General features: G+C 35.5%; 1 protein-coding gene across 1 annotated transcript; it reads left to right on the top strand.

The window, feature by feature from the left end:
• Nucleotides 1–11,320: 11,320 nt before the first annotated feature.
• Nucleotides 11,321–16,485, top strand: LOC110372611 (uncharacterized). Its single transcript, XM_021329450.3, has 3 exons — nt 11,321–11,424; nt 13,089–13,317; nt 13,928–16,485. The coding sequence occupies exons 1-3, from the start codon at nt 11,354–11,356 to the stop codon at nt 15,764–15,766; spliced, it is 2,139 nt and encodes a 712-aa protein (XP_021185125.3). The 5' UTR covers nt 11,321–11,353; the 3' UTR covers nt 15,767–16,485.
• Nucleotides 16,486–19,557: the final 3,072 nt, after the last annotated feature.

The following is a 19,557-nucleotide window of genomic DNA, read 5'->3' as shown; positions in this document are numbered from 1 at the left end:
TTTCTTGTTTTTTATTTAACATCTGTAAAAGAGGTCTGTCCATCAAAAAATCACATGAGATAAAAATATATATTTCAATGATTCATCACGCATTATTTGAAACCATTTATGGGTTGTGGAAATGTCGAGTGGAGAATTTTTTGTGGACCGATTGATCGGACTGGTTCTATAGACATGTATGATGTATGGTAAGTAGTGCACACATTACAACAATCCGGTATAGGCCGATTAAAAGTATCATAGTATTCACGCTTACATTCCAACAGAAAAAAGTTTGAAAGCTCTTAAAATAATTATCTCTTCACTCAGAAACAAACACACCCTGTATTTTTATATAAATATTTCATCAATGACCCTAAATCCCCGATCTAAACCAAACAGTTTAAATAAAGAACGTTAAGTACATCAAATTTCACGTTCAAGAGAGTATTTTCCACATTTTCCGTGAAAAGGGACGCAAGTAGCCCAATGAATTAATGGGGGAATTTTCTTTCAGCGTTTGGTCGAATAAACAGAAAAACAGTAATCGGATAATTCAATGAAGTAGCTCCAGTTAGATTGGATTTTGTTATACTTGTAATGTAATTGAATTTGGAAACCAGGAAGAAGTAATCTGTTTAAGGAAAATAAAAATACCACGTTACTTGATTTTAGAAGGATAAGAGAAAAACTTCGTAAGTACAATTTTGTTTTTGGTGTGGTGGTCTTAGTGGTATTCTTGCTTTAGTGACAAATACTTGATACGGTACTCAAACAAGATTACACTTATATATTTACTGCAAAATTAGTACTTTATGAGAACCTACCTAATTCTATGGTCCAATGAGGATAATTAGGCAGGTATTTCAAGAAATATAAAAATTATATAGAGAAAATTAATATACACATTTTTCCTTATATTTATGCTACGTGGGTGAGTAACAGAATTAAATAATATTAAATAATCAAGCGAGTAAAATTAACTTATTTTAATAAGCTTCTTTCTGTAAGGAATAATGGTTTGTGTATCCCTAAGGCGATATAAATAAACATTCAAGAAAAACTACCACTTCTTATTATTTTAGTAAATTCTACTTTGTAAAATAAAAATGTTACTATAGACTATACATTGCTCTACTAATTAAAGAAAACAGAATACTGTTAAGTACGTACAATAATATTTTCCCAAAGTATCAAGTTCAAAGATGGCGGGATGACCTGGATGCTTACAACCCTGATTGATGGAAGGTTTCAAAAGATCGAGAGGTGTGGAGGCAAAATGGGGAGGCCTTTGCCCAGCAGTGGGACAGTACGGGCTAAGAAAAAAAAAATACAAGTTCTACAATGAAAGGCACTTAGAAGCCAGTAATATTTCAACACATACCTACCAAACATCTCAATTGAGAACTTAAACAACTGAAACTAACACAGATTTTGTTAAAAAATACCCAAAATCTAAACGACATTTAGTAGGTCAAAAGCGCTTAGTTTTCCAACAATTTGGTCTCTTATCAGTTCAAGTGGCGGCTAATGTCCGATATTATTAAGTTTAAATATTAATCAACGTAACCGCGAGCATTAGCCGGGTCGATAGTCCATTAGTATAGCTTTACGGAAACATGACGATGTGACGATATCAAAATGGAGGTTTTAATGCATGCCCAGTGTGGTTTATGAGGACCAACACCATGTTGTAGACAATGAACTAAATGATTTGATTTGATTTGATTTGATTTGAATGATTAAATAGTTTGGTGTCGACCCTAGTTCGCAAACTTCTTTCTCAATAAATAAAAATGCTGTTTGATTTTTTTTAAATTACCTACTTACATAGCTCAATAAAACAAACTTTTATGCAATTGAGATACATTAAAGGAAGATCATCATCATCACAGCCGTTTTTTATCATCCCACTGCTGGGCACAGTTCTCCTCTCATATAGAGAAGGATTGAGCGTTAAGCACCACGCAAAAGATGAAGTTCCTTTGTTCCGTTAACATCTAGGAATATTACGTAATTTATGGAGGTCAATAGAATCCGATTTAATATAGTTATTCGATTAACATTTTAATATCTTACCCTTTGAAATCTACACTTGTCAAACAAATATTGAGAACCACAGCAGAAGTTAGAAATAATACCTATTGCATACCGTCATAACACCGATGTTGCCACATTAGAAATAGCAATTAACTAAGCAAAACTGTGCATAATTTATGGCAACTCCGCCTGCGATGTCGCTTTTGTTTGAGCTGTTATTAAATTCGTGACGGGCGGTCCGAGCAAACTGCAATTTATAGAATAATATCATGTTATCAAGTTCCCTTTTATATTTTTTTAAGGTTCCATAGGTACTTTAAAAAGGGTTAAATGTGACCATACTAATGAGACTTCGGTGTCCGTTTATCGTTGGTCAACGGGCTGTATCTCATAAACTGTGATATGTGATAGAGAGATAAGACAATTGAAATCTATACTAATATTATAAAGCTGAAGAGTTTGTTTGTTTGTTTGTTTGAACGCGCTAATCTCAGGAACTACTGGTCCGATTTGAAAATTTCTTTCAGTGTTAGATAGCCCATTTATCGAAGAAGGCTATAGGGTACTTTTTATCCCGCTACGGGAAGTAGTTCCCACGGGATGCGGGTGAAACCGCTGGCAGAAGCTAGTCTTAGCTATAAACTTAAAATTAGAGTTCAATAATATTTAAAGAAGCCATACAACAAATGCGATGTTTTATAAGAAGTTGTACGGGACCCTTTGTGTTAGTCCGATTCGTACTTTACCGTTTTAAGTGAGGCATGTTCAAAATGAAAATATAACGATTGTGTTGGCAATAAAAAACTATGGAATTTTTATTTGCTTTTGTCTGCATCGTTACAAAACGTACTCGAATTGGCAATTGATTGGCACAACATAACTGATCCGATGTTAGCCGAGCGCTTTTGTTTTATTGTTCAACTATGCAAAAATAATGTCAATACTGTTCAAATGTATTGCTATTTTTGCTGTAAATTCTGTAGGCAGATATTATGTTAAAGGTTTTCTTCGAAACCTAAAAATAAGATCTCAAAAGGATAGAAATAGACAGATGTTCGAAGATTAACAAAACTTTGTAAGATCAAGGTTAGAGAATTTACGTGCTTTCATTGTCATATTTAGAGAAAAAAAAAATATTTTTAAAAGCTTTTATTTAACTTGCAATGTATGTTGTTTGTGATTGAATGGATAAATCGAAAACTACTGGACCGATTTTAAAAATTCTTTCACTGTTGGAAAGCTACACTCTTCTTGAGTAACATAAGCTATATTTTATCCCGGTACGGGCAGTACCTAGTATTCACGGGTCTCTGGTAAAACAGCGGAAAATCGGGTAGTTTATGAATAATACGAGTATTATAACTCAAAAATACATACGTGTGGTACAGCTACGGTATAATTTGAATAAACAATTAGATTTATTGATTAATCGAAATTTTGAAGGACGAGGTCGTTGACAACCAATCCTATCAATTATTTATTAATTTTATGACCAGTAACTTACCTACCTACATTTATCAACCGGATCTAATGATGATTGATTTTATTTACCATTGAAATTGCTTCAATTTCATTTATCATATTTATTTTTCACAAAAAAGTAACCCTTAGCTGAAGTTTGAAGTGAATTTGTCTGTTTGCTTGAACGCGCTAATCTTAGGTCCGATTTGAACAAATCGTTCAATGTTAGATACTTAGCCCATTTATCGCGGAAGGCTATAAGTTAATTTTTATATGGCCTAGTGGCGAAGTTCCTATGGGAGGCGGGTGAAACCACTGGCAGAAGCTAGTTTCAACATAATTATTAGGTACAAAACCTGAATAAAGTTTATTTGATACTAAAATAATAGGACTGACCCATTTCCACTGCGCTCATGTGTAATTAGGAGCTACTCAGGTACAAGTTGAGTAAACTAAACTTATAATAACTAAAAGCACTAGAGCTAACTTTAGACTTTAACTGTAAAGTAAGTAGATGTAGGTAATTGTAGCCGCTGAGATCTGAGCATTTGTATTCAAGTAGAAAAGTGAATTAGATACCTATAGTTTGTCTTTAGTGAAAGTTAAAATAAGAGTCATAATCAGCCATTTTGTTTTTTTTTGTGGTTTCTGGCTGTCATTAATTTGTACATCGCACCGTAGGTAGTTTTTAAGGGTCAAAAATTCAAACAGCCAGTCTTACTTCTTGAACTGATAACTTGGTTACCCAGGTAACGAGACTGAGAAAGTCGCTCGCGAAGTTATCAATAGTCAAAAAAATATTCTACGAATTTCATGCCTTCAGAGTGTTATTTCAGTATAATTTGTATTATCAATATTTTATATAAAAGCCTCCTCTAATTGCCTCATTTCATAGTAATTAAGACTTTCCGCTCTAATAGACAGTTAATAAATAATAAAATAAAGCATAAATTCAGATAGTTAGCGTCCATTTTGGCAACCAAATTGCCTTATTATATTTTTAGACTAATAAAGTGACATTCAATACCTACCTCTGAGCCAATTAAAATCTAGCTCAATTTTTGTGGGTCCCAACATAATTACAATATTTTGTATGAAAATAAGTTAATGTTAATGTTTTAATTAGGCTCACTGTAATACAATGAAGATTTAATTAAGTACGTCGTCAACAATTATTTCCTTTCAAATGGTTTTATAAAGTTGGGATTCTCCACCCACCTAGTTTTTTCCTTTATATTTCGCTGTATGTTATTTGTTATTTTCTTTTATTTTATCGGCAATTATAACTAAATAAAACAGGAAAAATATTAAAACAACCAAGTAGATTTATTTCGCGGTCTGTTTTCGTGAAAGCCTGTCAGACTGTTTGTACCCTAAAGACACTGAAACTACGAAACCGACTTGTCTTTTTTTTTATATCTAAATTATTTTATTCCGGAACGGGCAATAGTTCCCACGGGAGGCGGGTAAAACGGCTACCCCCTAATAAGTATTAGTTAGGATTATTACCTATCAAAATCAATAACATAAAATATTACCACTAACCGGTAGTTATCAATACATTGTAGCGTTTACGAATAGAGCTATAAACCGATGCTAAGCTAGCGAGCAATATCTCTCACTGACAGATAATATATTGCATTTCCTTAACCGGGGTGACACTGGTTAAGATGGACATAGCCTCTTAGTGGGTAGCGTAATCTGTACCTATGAAATACTGGCTTTTGTTTACAAGGATAATTGAAGATGAAATAAAAATTACAAAATTGAGAGGATTCTGTTACTTTTCTGAAAATATGTTGTAAGATAGCTACGTTTTCAAAGTTGGATATTTTGTACAAATGAAAATGAATAATGAAAATCATCATTATCAACGAAATAAACTTTATTTATTATTATTGTAAGCCTTCCACTAGTTTGTAAACTTTAGGTAGGCAGCCCCTGGAAACATTAAATATCATCGCCGTCAATATTAGTAATGCCTATTTGTATTTGAACCCTCAATTAAATTGGGACATGTGAAATATAATATCGCATACATAGATTTACATACCCACTATATCGTATCCCGTCAAATTGAATTTACGCCGATATTCCGCACTTTCCGCCTATATGTTACACCATATAACGTAGCTAGGTAGGTATCTATAGTAAGGGGAAAAGGCGAAAAGGCGACAAGGCGACTAAACTTAGCAACATAAAATATGACCTCATAGCTTCGAGCCGCAGTCGGGGCAATTGAAAAATAAAGTAAAAAAAACTGGCTAAGTGCGAGTCGGACTCGCGCACGAAGGGTTCCGTACCATTGTTTAGAAAATGAGCAAAAAACACGTTTGTTGTAAAGGATCCCCCAAAATATTTATTTTATTCCAGTTTTCAGTATTTTTTGTTATAGCCGCAACAGAAAAACATCATCTGTGAAAATTTCAACTCTCTAGCTATCACGGTTTACGAGATACAGCCTGATGACAGACGGACGGACAGACAGAAGAGCGAAAACAATAGGGTCCCGGTTTACCCTTTGGGTACGGATCCCTAAAAAAGTAAAAAAAAAATACCACAACCAGGAACATATTTTTCATCAGAAGCGGAGGCGCGTGACGGTGGCCGGACAGAATATATTGCAATCACGGTTTCCCGTCTCCCAGTTGGTATTTCCAACATTTTCACGAATAACTAACCGCAGTTTTGTGACGGAATTTTGTACTGAGAGTTCAACGATTTAATTTCCGTGTTAACGCGTAACTTTGCACTTTGGAGTGGTTGTTTTAAATGCACCTCGTTCAAAGAAGCCAGCTTGTATGAAAGCTGATTTGCATATAAATAGTTTCGCTGAAAACAATTTGCGCCTTTCGTTTCGAGCTTTTTAGGGGATCAAAGAAAATGTGGTTATAATGTATTGTTTTTGTCACATCAAAACGTGTTGACATAACGTGTCTCTTTTGTCTTAAATACTCACCACTAACTTAAAACTTTTAGTGATCCTCCGCAGATTGCAAACTTTAGTCCGCTAACAGTTTGGTCAAGCTCTGAATCAGTATGAAGATGTCCCGAACGAACGATGTCGATGACACATGATTTTAGCATAGTTTTTGTGTAAAAATAAATGACTTGAAAAATAATCTTATTCCTATATAATCGTGATTGAACCTTGTTATTGTTACTTACAGTTGAAAGCAATTTGAATGTAAGTAGACTAATGGTTATTTCTTCCTAGTAATGGCCTTGGTGCCTGTTATAAAACAAAGAAATCAACTTGTACTACAAGAAAAACTCCAACTAGTTTGACGTTTCGTGATATAAAGTAAGTAAAAGCCTATTTAAAATGAAATTAGTCAAGAAAATGAAAAAAGGTTAAAATGATCAAACATAAAGGATTATAGTACTTCAGCCTGGAAACGGGACAATACCATGTTACATTAGGTATAAAATAATGCATGAAAGATATCTCTCTGAACTCTTAACCTAGGAGTTTGGTTGTTTATGCCCAACACTACGACCTCAACCTTATTATATCTCTAAAGGCTCTTAACATGATCACCAAACAATTTCTCCAAGAAAGAAAATGGTGATAACTTTTTCTAGAAAGGACCAAAAATGTCTCTTTGCGTTATAAGTAATGGCTTGTACATTTTTCACTGGCTGTGATATGAAATACTTTTCTTCTTTATTTAAGGTTTTTCGCTCAGTTCTCGACACTGATTTAATGTCGCACAAGACTGATACGATTTGTTAATAATTTATTCAAAATTTTGTCTCGACGACGTCTTTTTGTATGTAATTAGGTACATAAGCTGCTTTGCATAATATACAAGCTAGCATGAGTTACTTTGTTTACTGAGGGGATTCTAGATATGTCTTACACTTATTTAAGCTTATTTTATTGATTTCTTTATGGAGCAAGAAGAAGCTGATTTTCAAGTATGTGAAAGGTATATTATACCTTACCTTATACTCAGAAAAATAAATTGAAATAAAAGAACCATATCATGACATGTTATGGATTTTTTATGAAAAATATTGTAATAACGTTATTCATTATTTCGAAAATTTACCTCCTCTAACTCACCAACAACGAAACTCCAAGCTATACTTACATCCCAACTTACCGTATCCCCGTTACATAACACCAACGTTGGTCCACCACCGTTGTTTACCCAACCGAGACAAAGGGTAACTTTGGACATCGCAAGTTTTGATCAGCGATACCAACTTAGAACTCCTGTCTGGCCAATTAATGCCAGTGGAACTGACAGCTGTGTAATTAAACTTTGGCATCTTGGACGTAAGATAGTGGGGTTCCAATGAAGTTACTGTTGGTTTGAAACGATTGTGTGGGTCAGTAGGAAATGTTATAAGTTTTTGGTGCAACTAAGTCTTGTACTGAAGAAAATTTCATGCATAATGGTGTTATTACCAAAAATATTAACCACCTTGTGACGTATGTTATGTTGTAATAACACCATTAATTTAAATTAAACAGATGATCAGAGCTGCATGTTATTCCATGAATCCATTATTATGAAATCTATTTCAGTTGATAATCATGAATTGGACAAATATTATCAGTTTCAAGATTACTCGCTTGAAAAAAAGAGCTTATCTCTTAACTCAGTACTGATACAAAATATTTAGTATACAACTATTCGGCATACACATACGACGGTATCCATTTTTCCTCCAAAATAACAACATCAGAAAGTATAAATAGAACAATAAGCAACAAAAACAGTATTGAAAAACCGAAAGCAGAACTCCAGGAACCCATTGGGAAATTCTAGATTAACGAGTGAAATAAAACTGAGAATATAGAAATATAAACGCGGTCTGTTCTGTTACGATGCTATTTGTATGCTCCGGAGCACACCAATCGCTTTGCTGGACGACTGGTTTCCTAGAAATATGACCTGTTTCTAGCACATAGGTAGCTTGTCTATAAGTTCTGTGTTCATGAATGTGGAGATGAAAAATAACTGGGAGGTGTGAATTTGTGTGTTTTTTTTAATAGGTTCTTAGGAACCGTGCAACTAGTTCGACGTTTCGAAAAAGCTTTCATAGGCCTATTAGAAAAAAAATGTCTTCAAAAATGTTGTCAATAGAATAAATCATGCGGAATGCAGTTTAAATAGTTAGTTATTGATCAGGTTTAAACAGGCCCTATGTCAGAACTGCATTAAATCTACCTTACAGCATGGAAGTGGTACCTAAATATGATTGCAAATTGATACCGAGTAATCATCGGAGACACTTAAGATTTCGAATCAATTAGTAACATTTTTATTATAATATTAATTTCATTATGATACTGGACTTATGAGCCAAATGGTTGGTCCTGCTATAACGAAGTACTTTTGGGTGACCGTAGACTATTGAAACAAATTCTAACATGACTTGTAACACAGTCAGTTTTAAGCAATCACAACACAAGGAAAAAAGCTGCACTTCCAATTATTAATACATCCAATTACACAAACTCTTATCTAACAATATCAGTTATAATATCTTGTATAAAAGCCACAACGGAATTGGACGCGACCGATCGGAAATATCAACGATAATTATGACGCATGCACAATGCTCCGAGCTATGGCGGGCGTACCATAGGGATATACAGATTATTGTCATATTTTGTGGCTGAAAATGGATAGTATGGTAAGTGGAAAGTATGATGATTTTTTGCTATAGGTATTTTTAACAAGTGACTGTTTTAAAGATGTTTTAGTGTGATGATTTGAAATTACGTTAGTGATAAAATGGTAAATATTTTGAAGGAGTTTTCAAGTGTTAAAGAGACGACTTGAAGTACCCGTATTCAACATGAATCCATTGCCTATATTCTGTCGTTGGGGGAGGCCTATGTTCAACTGAGGATGGGAATTGGCCGATATGATGATGATGAACTGCCTATCTGCCTTGATGTATCCTAGTACCGAAGTTACCCGATATCCTTGTTGGCACGACCACTTTTCAGGCTTTGTGATCTACAGCTATCGGTAGACGTGTGCTCGTCAAAGCTTGACGTGCCGTCCTTCAAATCTGTTATCAAAGTTTGATGTGTTTTCTGAGAAACTGCAATACAGATAAATGGGTGGTCATCTATCTAGATACCGAAAGTTTTAAGCTTTGACTATATCCAGTGGTGCAACTATAGTAAAAGCTTTCCTACTTTCATCAACATCATCATCGTTCTGGCATTTTTGGACGCAGCATGCTTTTTCTTTAAATACTCTTTCTTCTATCTGCTGTCATGTCACAAGAACAAGTACTAAGAAGTTTCCTTCATCCTAAGAACAGAATTAAAAATTCTCCAAAATTACCTTTCGATTATTGCAGTTGCGCCACTATGAGGAAAGACAGTTCGTTTGTGAATAATACGCCAATATTACTATTACGGGTGAGGGTTTGTATGTACTTAAATCGTATATCTGCCGATTCTCCCAATTTGTGATAGTGTGTCGTTTCCTTGTTGTTATTACGTCAGCTTTGTTCTGATTTGTTTTCGAAATTCATGTTCATTCATGCTTTGTAGAACACTTTAAAAAAAGTATTTTCAATTTTTTTCGAGAAGTTATTTTTTTTTTATTCCTGTAATTATTAAAGCATAGGTTCGGCAGCCGGATACTCTGCGCCTTAAGGTTTACCATGGCTTGTATTACAGAATACAAGCCATGTTGTGATTTTTAAATAATTCTAAAAAAAAAATTCATTCAGTCAAGTAACTAAAAGTACATAAAAGTTTTGTCCCCATAGCTTCAACAATGTATTGCTAAGATCGCGTGAGAAGTTAATCGGCTTACAGACTTTAATGCAAGTCCGTTGGTACCAAACATAGCGTGTTGTACCAACATTTTTTACACTTTTTACTCATAATCCACAGCATACAATTATTATAAAGTTTTAATGGGAAATTGTTATTTATTATTTGTTTTAGAGAAGTTGCAACAGTGAAAGATAAGATTCATTAGTCCTTTTAAGTTTAGTGTAAGTTAATGTTATTTCAATTTTATCTCGGTATTTTTATCTTAACAAACGTGCGCTTTTAATAAGCCCATGCAATATTACTCGAAACTACTCAACAGCTTCCAATAACACATTAACAGAATTCAAAATTACGCAGACTCAATCGCAAGGCTCGATATTTCAAGCGAATCATAAATATCTGCCCAAATTTTCGCAGTTTCCCCTGCACCTACGCATATGCAAAATTCACGTTTCCCAAATCGTTTTGCCAACTAAGCTCATCAATCAATCCAGTTCAGTTAATAGGCAATAACGCCCTTGCCCATGAAATTGGTCCGTTCGATCACTTTTGTGTTTACAAAGTTTATCAGTGAAATCGTTAATGGCCCGATAGAATATCATTGTAATATTTATCGAGATACGGATTAGAGTGCGCGCAGACTATCAAGTTTTAGTCGGCCGATAGTTGGTTTGGGTTCATAAGTTAGTATGACGATGAATGGAAGCGCACATGTAACAAAGCCTGCCGGTGCTGCGGGATTGTTCGAAAGAGTTACCGCGGCCCTGGAACAGAAAGGGCTTAAGACGGAACTTGACGGGTTTTAGTCGGTAAGAGTCTTACACTACCTCACGCTGCTAACCCACAGACTTGGGGTCATATGACGACTTTAAAAAAAAAGTACGTACGTAACAATCAAGGTTTTTGTCCGGTAACATACCGATTAAAAGCTTTGATTAAATTCATGATTAAAAAAAAAAATCTTTTTGTGGGAACTGCCGGGACCAACAGTCGGGCGATTGTTTCGTCTGCAGTGTGCACAGGCTTAGCTATCGATGGATTATATCCGCAGGTTAAGTTAGTAAAGTTAGTTTGTCAGTAACTGCTAAGCGGGATGTGTTTGACATTTCACAAATGCGGGGTATGCAATTGATTCGGCCCGGGTCGTTGGCTAAGTCTTCCAATATAATCACTTCGGCGGCAAAGTAAGTTATTTATTTAAGTTATGTGTAAAGATGTTTGTTTTGTGGGTTATTTATTTATGTCTGCAGATGCTGTTTGCTGTTTTTTTTTAGTATTGCGTCAGCTATTTCATTGGAAAACAATTATTGTCCTACGTATTCTTTTCTTAACACATTCACTGCGTTACGGCAAGTATTTGGCCGTATTTGACTCTCAGCCAGTGCGGTAGCTCGTTGTCCTTGTTTTGCGTACTGTGCGGGGGCGATTTATCTAAGTTCCCTTGCGCGTAGGAATGAGATAGTGATATTTTCAATATTGTTGCTTTTAATATAATAATATTGTACACTAACAATATACGGAAAAATAGTTGCCGTAACGCACAGTAAAATAATTATTTTCATTCAGTGCGGTACGGCGAATATCTTGCCGTACCCCCCCAACCCCGCACCACACTGCATGCGTCCGCGCGGCGGTTCAGTGTGCGCTAGTGCTGGCCGTAAGAAGCAAGACGTAACAATATTTTTTGTGAAAAATATTACGCGGTTCTGCTACAATGAGACGTTCACATAAAAAACTGGATTTGAATAGAGAGAGAGACGGGAAATCATCATCTTGATGCCAAAGATGTCAAGTGTGAAAATAATTCAGTGGAATAACTACCTACTTACTAATTCATACACGTCCTTTAATAGTTTTTAGTTTTTTTTAAATTGGTCTGTTGGCGTAGTGGTTGTGGGTTCGATTCCCACACAAATCAAACATTCTTTGTCTAGTTGTCTTGGTCTGGGTATATTTTCTAACTATACTATGCATTATATGTATTTGGGACTAGGTGGCGCTATAGTGTGATTGTGGTAGAATATAAATACATATTTATACATATTACATAATTATGTTGATTTATATAATAATAAAACACTGATAAATATGAATATTTTATCTACAATCCTACTAATATTATATACGCGAAAGTTTGTATGTATATATGGATGTGTGGATGTTTGTTACTCTTTCACGCAAAAACTACTGAATGGATTTTAATGAAACTTTACAATAATATAGCTTATACATCAGAATAACACATAGGCTTAAACTATCGACTATCATTCCAGAAGTAAACCCCATCCCTAGCATTTTTTCACTTCTACGCTGTACGGCATATATATTGCCGCGAATGAAAGATTTTGAAAAATCTCTGTATCTTTCAAAGTATAACAGAGAACCCGGGGCGACTGCAGCTAGGTGTATACAAGGATATAGTCTATCGATTTGTTGATAAAAACCATTGATATAGGTGGTTTCCACGTCTGTATAGGCTTTGAAAGTCAGGTTCTGGTACGGCAAAATAGAAGCCGTAACGCATATCAGGAAATATAGATACGGGCAGCATTTGTCTCGTATCGCACTAGTAGAAAGTTTAGATTTAACGCTGCCGCAGTGAATGTGTTAATTGAGTATAGAGTTCGTGTGATTTTTTGTAATTACTGTTATTTTTTCTGGAATTGTAAACATGTTCTCATATCACAAAACTATTTCGAATTGCGCAGTGGCTGAAAAAAAGCTCATATTTTTGAAACACCAATTTAAATATGTCATTTCATTATCACATCGGGACATCGGCCTATCCTTTTCCCAACTATATTGAGCAGCTGAGTACCAGTGTTTTATGTCTCTTTTTTTCTAACAGAAACGCATCATGCAGCCGCGGCTGGCTTCGTCTGGTCGTCCAAACCATATTCGCAACGATCACAGTAGCGAGCTTCATCCTCATTCTCATCATGGCTATACCGTTTCACCCGCCTCTGACCCCTTCAAACCGTCCTCCAAGGTGCCAGGAGAATGATGACTGCAGGATCACGTGCAGAGAGACACCGCTGTTTGGGGAGTATGAAGATGATATCATTAGAGCGGTTTCGGTAAGATCATAATTCTATTACATAAATACATTAGGTAACATTTGTTATATAAACAGGATAGTATAAGAATAGTTTCCCATTGGCATCGGAAGTACTTAATCTCCAAGCAATCGCTATTAGAACCCCAGATAGAGGAAACTTCACAATGTGAAGACCATCATGTGTATCATGACATGGTGCTGCATCAAAAAGTATCGGTTTCTATATCAATCGCATAACGAAAGCCCTTTTAGCCCCTGAATCATAGACAAGTATCAACGTGCTTTAATGCGCCTCATAATACGCTTATCTACGATATCATGGAAGTTTAAGTACTAATTGGAGTACGTTAGGTCATACATAGGTACCTACAGACAAAAAAGTCCCATGCGTCAATGTTTGGTGTATGGTAGAGTGACTAACAAAAACATATTCAAAAATATTATGTATGTCCATTGAGATATTAGGTATTTTAATTTTATTCAAATGATAAAATCAATTGTTTGCCTCGATAAGTAAAAACAAATTCAATTTTATATATATGTTACACTTATGAAATGTTGCGCAATAAAAATAATCACATGAAACTACGGATGTAAACATATAAGCACGATATTAAATTTTGTTTCAGAAAGCTGAAGAAAAATGCAAGTCTATAATTCTAACGTTGGACAGTCCGATGTTTCTGAACAACACAATGCCGGAAAAATGGCTGTCAAAGCTACGAACAAATATTCACGAATTGACCATAATCAACGGGAATCTGCAGCATGTCCCAGCGAATGCCTTCCTGAGTCAATACACTTCAACTATACGAGTTTTAGTGTTCCAGAACTTAGTATTTAGATCTTGGTCGTCAAATAGTCTCGTAGGCCTCATAAGTTTGCGACGCCTCTACGTCAACGATTGTATCATCCTAAATGTCCCGAGAGACGCTTTGAGAGCTGTAGATGGCACAATACATAGTCTCACTATCACTAGAAGTGACCATTGGGACCCTACAAACGTTACAGGCGTAACCACGTTCCAGAGATTGAAATCCGTTGATTTTTCCTACAACTCTTTTCACAACGTTTTAGGGCGCACCAGTTTCACAGGACTCACTAAGTGCAAAGTTTTGTTTCTTAATTCTTGTGGTATAACTGCAATTGGCGCGGGAGCATTTGATAACTTACACAGTTTACAAATGTTATATTTGCAAGACAACAATCTTGTGATGATTCCACCGGGTTTGTTCGATAATATCATAATGCTCACTTCTCCTACAGCTAGAATTAATCTACACAACAATAAGTGGCATTGTGATTGTTCGATGCGGGATATCCGACGATTAGCAAATACGAATGTATTGGTCACTGAGCCAGTATGCACAAGTCCAGAATTTTTCAAAGATAGAACTTTCAGTGAACTTGATGAAAATTGTTCCCAAGGAGGTAATAATTATGAAAATAATACTGCTGCTGTTATTGGCACTGTAGATAGCGCCAGATCATATTGGGATGACTTGGACGATATAAATGGCTTTGTGTATGTGAGCAATACTTGTTTGAACGGAATGAGATATAACAGCACAAACGTAACTTTGAGGATGTTTTCTCCAGTTGTAGGTCACAGCTGCCCTTTTAATGGGTTCCAGAATATAAAAGATATTGTCTCATTTGCATCCAGTCCTATCAACCAGATACTACCCAAAGACAGTTGGATACATTTAACATATTTTCTGACTACTGATTGCTATTCCATGGTAGAAATAACTGCTATTGATTCAGAGGAATACGGTCTTGTTTGGTATCAGACAACGTGTCCATACGAAGTGTACTGCGTTAGCGATGTCCCTTCTGTTTTCAGAATTTACAACGTAGACCCAAACGCTCAATATGTTTTTTGTCCCATACATCTAACCACGGGTGTAGTGGAACGTAAAAACTGCGTCATTTACAGTAATGCCACGTTTGACTATGAAGAAGCTTACAACAAACTCCATATAGTTCTTTACATTGTGACTGGAGCAGTGAGTGTCATTTTCGGAGCTCTTTGCGTCTATGCTGTTATTCTCAAACATCCTCACCTTCTGAAAGGAAGCAAACGAATTCTATTTGTGAAACACAAAACTGTTGATGCTCTAGTTTTGCCACCAAAAGTGCCTCTGAGGAGTGATTTGATGGGTCAGTCGACACCAGTTTTTGAGGAAAAGAAAATATTTATAATGCCTTCAAATTCGATTCCACCTCCAAGATTTAACAGAAACGTATCTTATAGAAGTAGCAGTACGCCTAGTTACATTTCTGCTTTACAGCCGACTGAGGATCAGCTAGCAGAATGGCGTATCAGGCATCACTTTGATAACAATGACCTGTCTTTCTCCACATCTCCGTCAGAACTGTCAACTCTCTCATGGGTGTCAAGCAGCGATGGAACATACCATTCCATCGAACTTGATAACTACAGAATTTATGAGAGCTTGAAGTAGTTGATTTATTTCAATAGCTGCTACAGGAAACCTTTTCCATTTATCACCTCACATGCCAGGTATAATTTATCATATGAGTCGTTTAGTTATTCCATTTTTATGTCCATTAGCGTTCATTTCCTATGAGCTAATGTTTAACCGTGAAATGTGAGGTGGAAATTAGCAAGACGTTATATGAAATCTAGCTGGTTTTAGCACAAAGATTAATATACCTAGGTGTTTTACTTTGGGTAGCATAGTAAATTTTATATTTCTAAAATGGAAAAATCACTTTAAAATGTATTTTTGAAGTTTTTTTTTTGCGGTGACTAATGATAATTTCGTCGAATTACACCTGCTTCAAGCAGTTAACTGTATCTAACATTGTAAACAAAAGTGAATCACCGTTGACTGCACACAGCTCTAAAATATATTGTAACTGGTTGCATAACATGAAATAGTACTCCCCGGAACAAAACAATGTCTTTGGCTCACCTCTCGGGTTCGGGGAACAACTAAAATGTAGTCACCGTGTATCGGGTAGCCGTCAATGTCTGTCCTCGCTTGAATCAATCTGCTACAGCTGTTTGTGACGTCACCTGCGCCGGCGCACGACCATTGTCTTACTCATTGGACGATTGTTCTATTCCTAGACAGTTTTAAAATCGACTGTAGGCTTAGAGAAAATTAATTAAAAATCATAAATCAGGTTGTCGACCTTCTTTTTAGCGTCGTTGGAAAGTGACAGTCAACTGTTTTGACGTCACTAAGTGACGCGAAAATTGAATAATTTGAGATTAATTAAAAATATTTATTTATGTTTTATTATTGTAATATAGATTTAGGTTAATTATGTAAGTTATTTTTATAATATTTGTCAGTAAACTACTATCTGAAAATAAAGTAATACGTGATATTAATTTTAGAACGTTCATTTAGTTTCATGACCACCACACTATTTTAAGTACCTATTGGGATAATTAATATGATCACATGATCCGTAAAATTAATTGTGCAGTATTCATTAAATAAATGATCTCCTACGATTATAATGACTGTGTCTTAATGTTTGCACCATTTAGTGCCAGTTTGACTAGAAGGAAACGCTTAAAGAGATTGCAAATGGCCGGCCATAGAATTACTAATTTCCTTGTATTAGAAAAACACTTACGAATTCAATGATATTATATGTATAATACGAATTTAATCAATTGCACATTGATTTCACAATATCGCAACCGCCATGCATCTTCGAATGGCCGCCTCCGCGCCTCTTCACCCCCGCTCTCTCTTGGGGTTGCCAGCTTATTCTTTTAAATTATTACCTCTTCAATAATTTAAGTTATACAGCTAATACTTGGCTATGCTAAATATGTGCTAGTATGATGCAAGTTGTTAATAAAACAAATTACTGTATTGAATAAACTAGATTTGTTGCAGTTTTTACTATGCTTCGAGTTTTTTTTTTAATAATTATTTACTAATGGTTTCCAAAAACGTAGGAATAGTTCGTTTGTTTACTTAAACTCGCTAATTTCAGAAACCACTGGGCGGATTCAAAATATTATTTTAGTGTTAGCTAGCCCATGCATTGACGAAGGCTATAGGCAACTTTTTAAACTTTGTTATCCGAGTACGCTAAGTAATTACTACGGGGCGTTGCTGAAAACGCTGGCGGAAGCTAGTACTAGTAAAATTATATTCATGCATGTTTTGATTGTTTACATTATATGCTAGGGTAATTCTGAGAATTTGAAACACATACATACATAGATATAGAGGTAATCAAAATGTTCTAAATACATTAATGTGTAGATGCGCGGAAACTGAGAACTTTGGATTGCAATGTTAAGTCGTCGTGGCATCCCGAAAGGATTACAGGTAAGTATGTATATATTTATATGTATGTTACTCAGTAATACCATGCTAGGAAGGATTTATGTTCAAATAATTTCAAAGCTAACTATTGTAAGAAATCTGCTCATTATCTTCAACTAAATTTAATAAGTTATTAAAAAAATAGGAAAATGGTAGAAACTGACAGCAATTTTGTTCATGAAATGTTAGAAGAAAATTAAGTTTCTATAGTAAAAAAAAACAATAACAATTTCGATTAAAACACATACAAAGTAAACTTAGTTTATTTTTGTCTGCGAACTATAATCTTTTCGTAGCTCGCAGCCATTTTGCATTGTCATTCTGATTTAGCATTCCTAGCATTAAAAAGTTAATAACACGTGTAACGACCCTAAATTTTCCATTCGATATATTCCGAATTTACCCGTACTTGGCTAGATAGTGAAGTATGCGATCTAGATTCGCTTAGGGAATTCGAGTGTAGGATTGAAAGTAGAAAATTACTTTTGACGGATATGTCTTACTCGTGTCGTCTGATTCTATTCTGTTGTTATGCGTATAGGTATGTTATCTATTTTCTCTTATGGTGATGCCAGACACGAGTTTGCGAATAGTTAGAGTAGCAAAGTTATGATATAAGCGAGTCAAGCGTCATATGGACTGCTTCCACTTATGTTTAGTTTTCAAACAATAATAGCTACAAGGTAGATGAAATTAAATGGAATTGAGTTCCAATTATGGTGGCTTTCGCTCACTAACATGGACGTCCAGTACAGTGAATACAGGCCAAATCTCCCATATTTCCGGGAAGCCTTTGTCCAGCGAGGGTCTTTTTTAGCTGTGATGACGAATGGGTGACTCCTAACAAACATTAGCGCGAGCACTTACTTAAAACTTACAATCTTTTATCTTCGCAAATGAATTAATATAGGTATGTATGTTATGGACCATGTGATTAATTCGGGCATTATTTATAATGCCCGAGCATTATGCATAATGTCTAGCTTTATCGGGCCAAGTGATTAATAACTATCTTAACTTCATTATTTATCACATTGTACGGGCATTATTATATTGCTACATGATAGTTGGGCAATTTGATAATAAAGCTATATTTTATGCGGTGCGAGAGTGGCAGTTGTTCTAATAAATAAATCCTGTTACTTGCTACATATTTTATGATTATTGTTTTAAATTATATGTTCTATTTTAATGGAAAATTACAAGTCTAGCCACAAAATTATTAATTGGACAATTGTCATCTGATTTACTTACTCGGCCTCGTTTTTCTTGATCTCATTTTTCTTGGCTCGTTTTTTATATGGTCGAATTTAATTTGGATTCAAAACATTGTATTAAAAATTGAACTTAGTAACGAAAACGAATCGCTGCAAAACCGACTCCACGTAGTCTTGTCTGCCCTACCCCTAGAGTGCAATTCAAAACCGTGTAGGCGCGGAGGGGCGAGGCGGCCTGCGAGCTGAGGCGCAGGTAGTTGAAACGCTCGCCGCCGCGTCTGAGGCTGGCCGGCTCAGCCGGCCAGCAAGCCGAAGCTGCGGTGGTGAGCGTGAAAACCATCTGCGACGATAAGCTCGCATGGGACCGCCGGAGCCCCGCAGCGCCGGAGCCGTGACAGAAGCGATGCTGTTGCATGCTTACTTCCATGCTGGGTCAATTAATATGGGATGTGTTATGTTAAAAAAATGAAATTAAATATGTTTGTATTACTTTGCCCAAAAGGTCACGGGCAATATGTATAGTGCCCGGTCAATTTGATTATTTGAATAATTATTATCAAATTGCACTCTCATATTGGGCATTTTTCATAATGACCGGGCATTATGTATACTGCCCAATTTATCACTTGGTCCATAACATGTATACTCACTGAATAATGTTTCGTTAATGATCGATTATGATGATGATCACTGAGATCAATCAACTGCCATTCAAAT

Source organism: Helicoverpa armigera, chromosome 9 (genome assembly GCF_030705265.1).
Source record: "Helicoverpa armigera isolate CAAS_96S chromosome 9, ASM3070526v1, whole genome shotgun sequence".
NCBI lineage: Eukaryota > Metazoa > Arthropoda > Insecta > Lepidoptera > Noctuidae > Helicoverpa > Helicoverpa armigera.
This window is presented reverse-complemented; position numbering and strand designations above follow the sequence as displayed.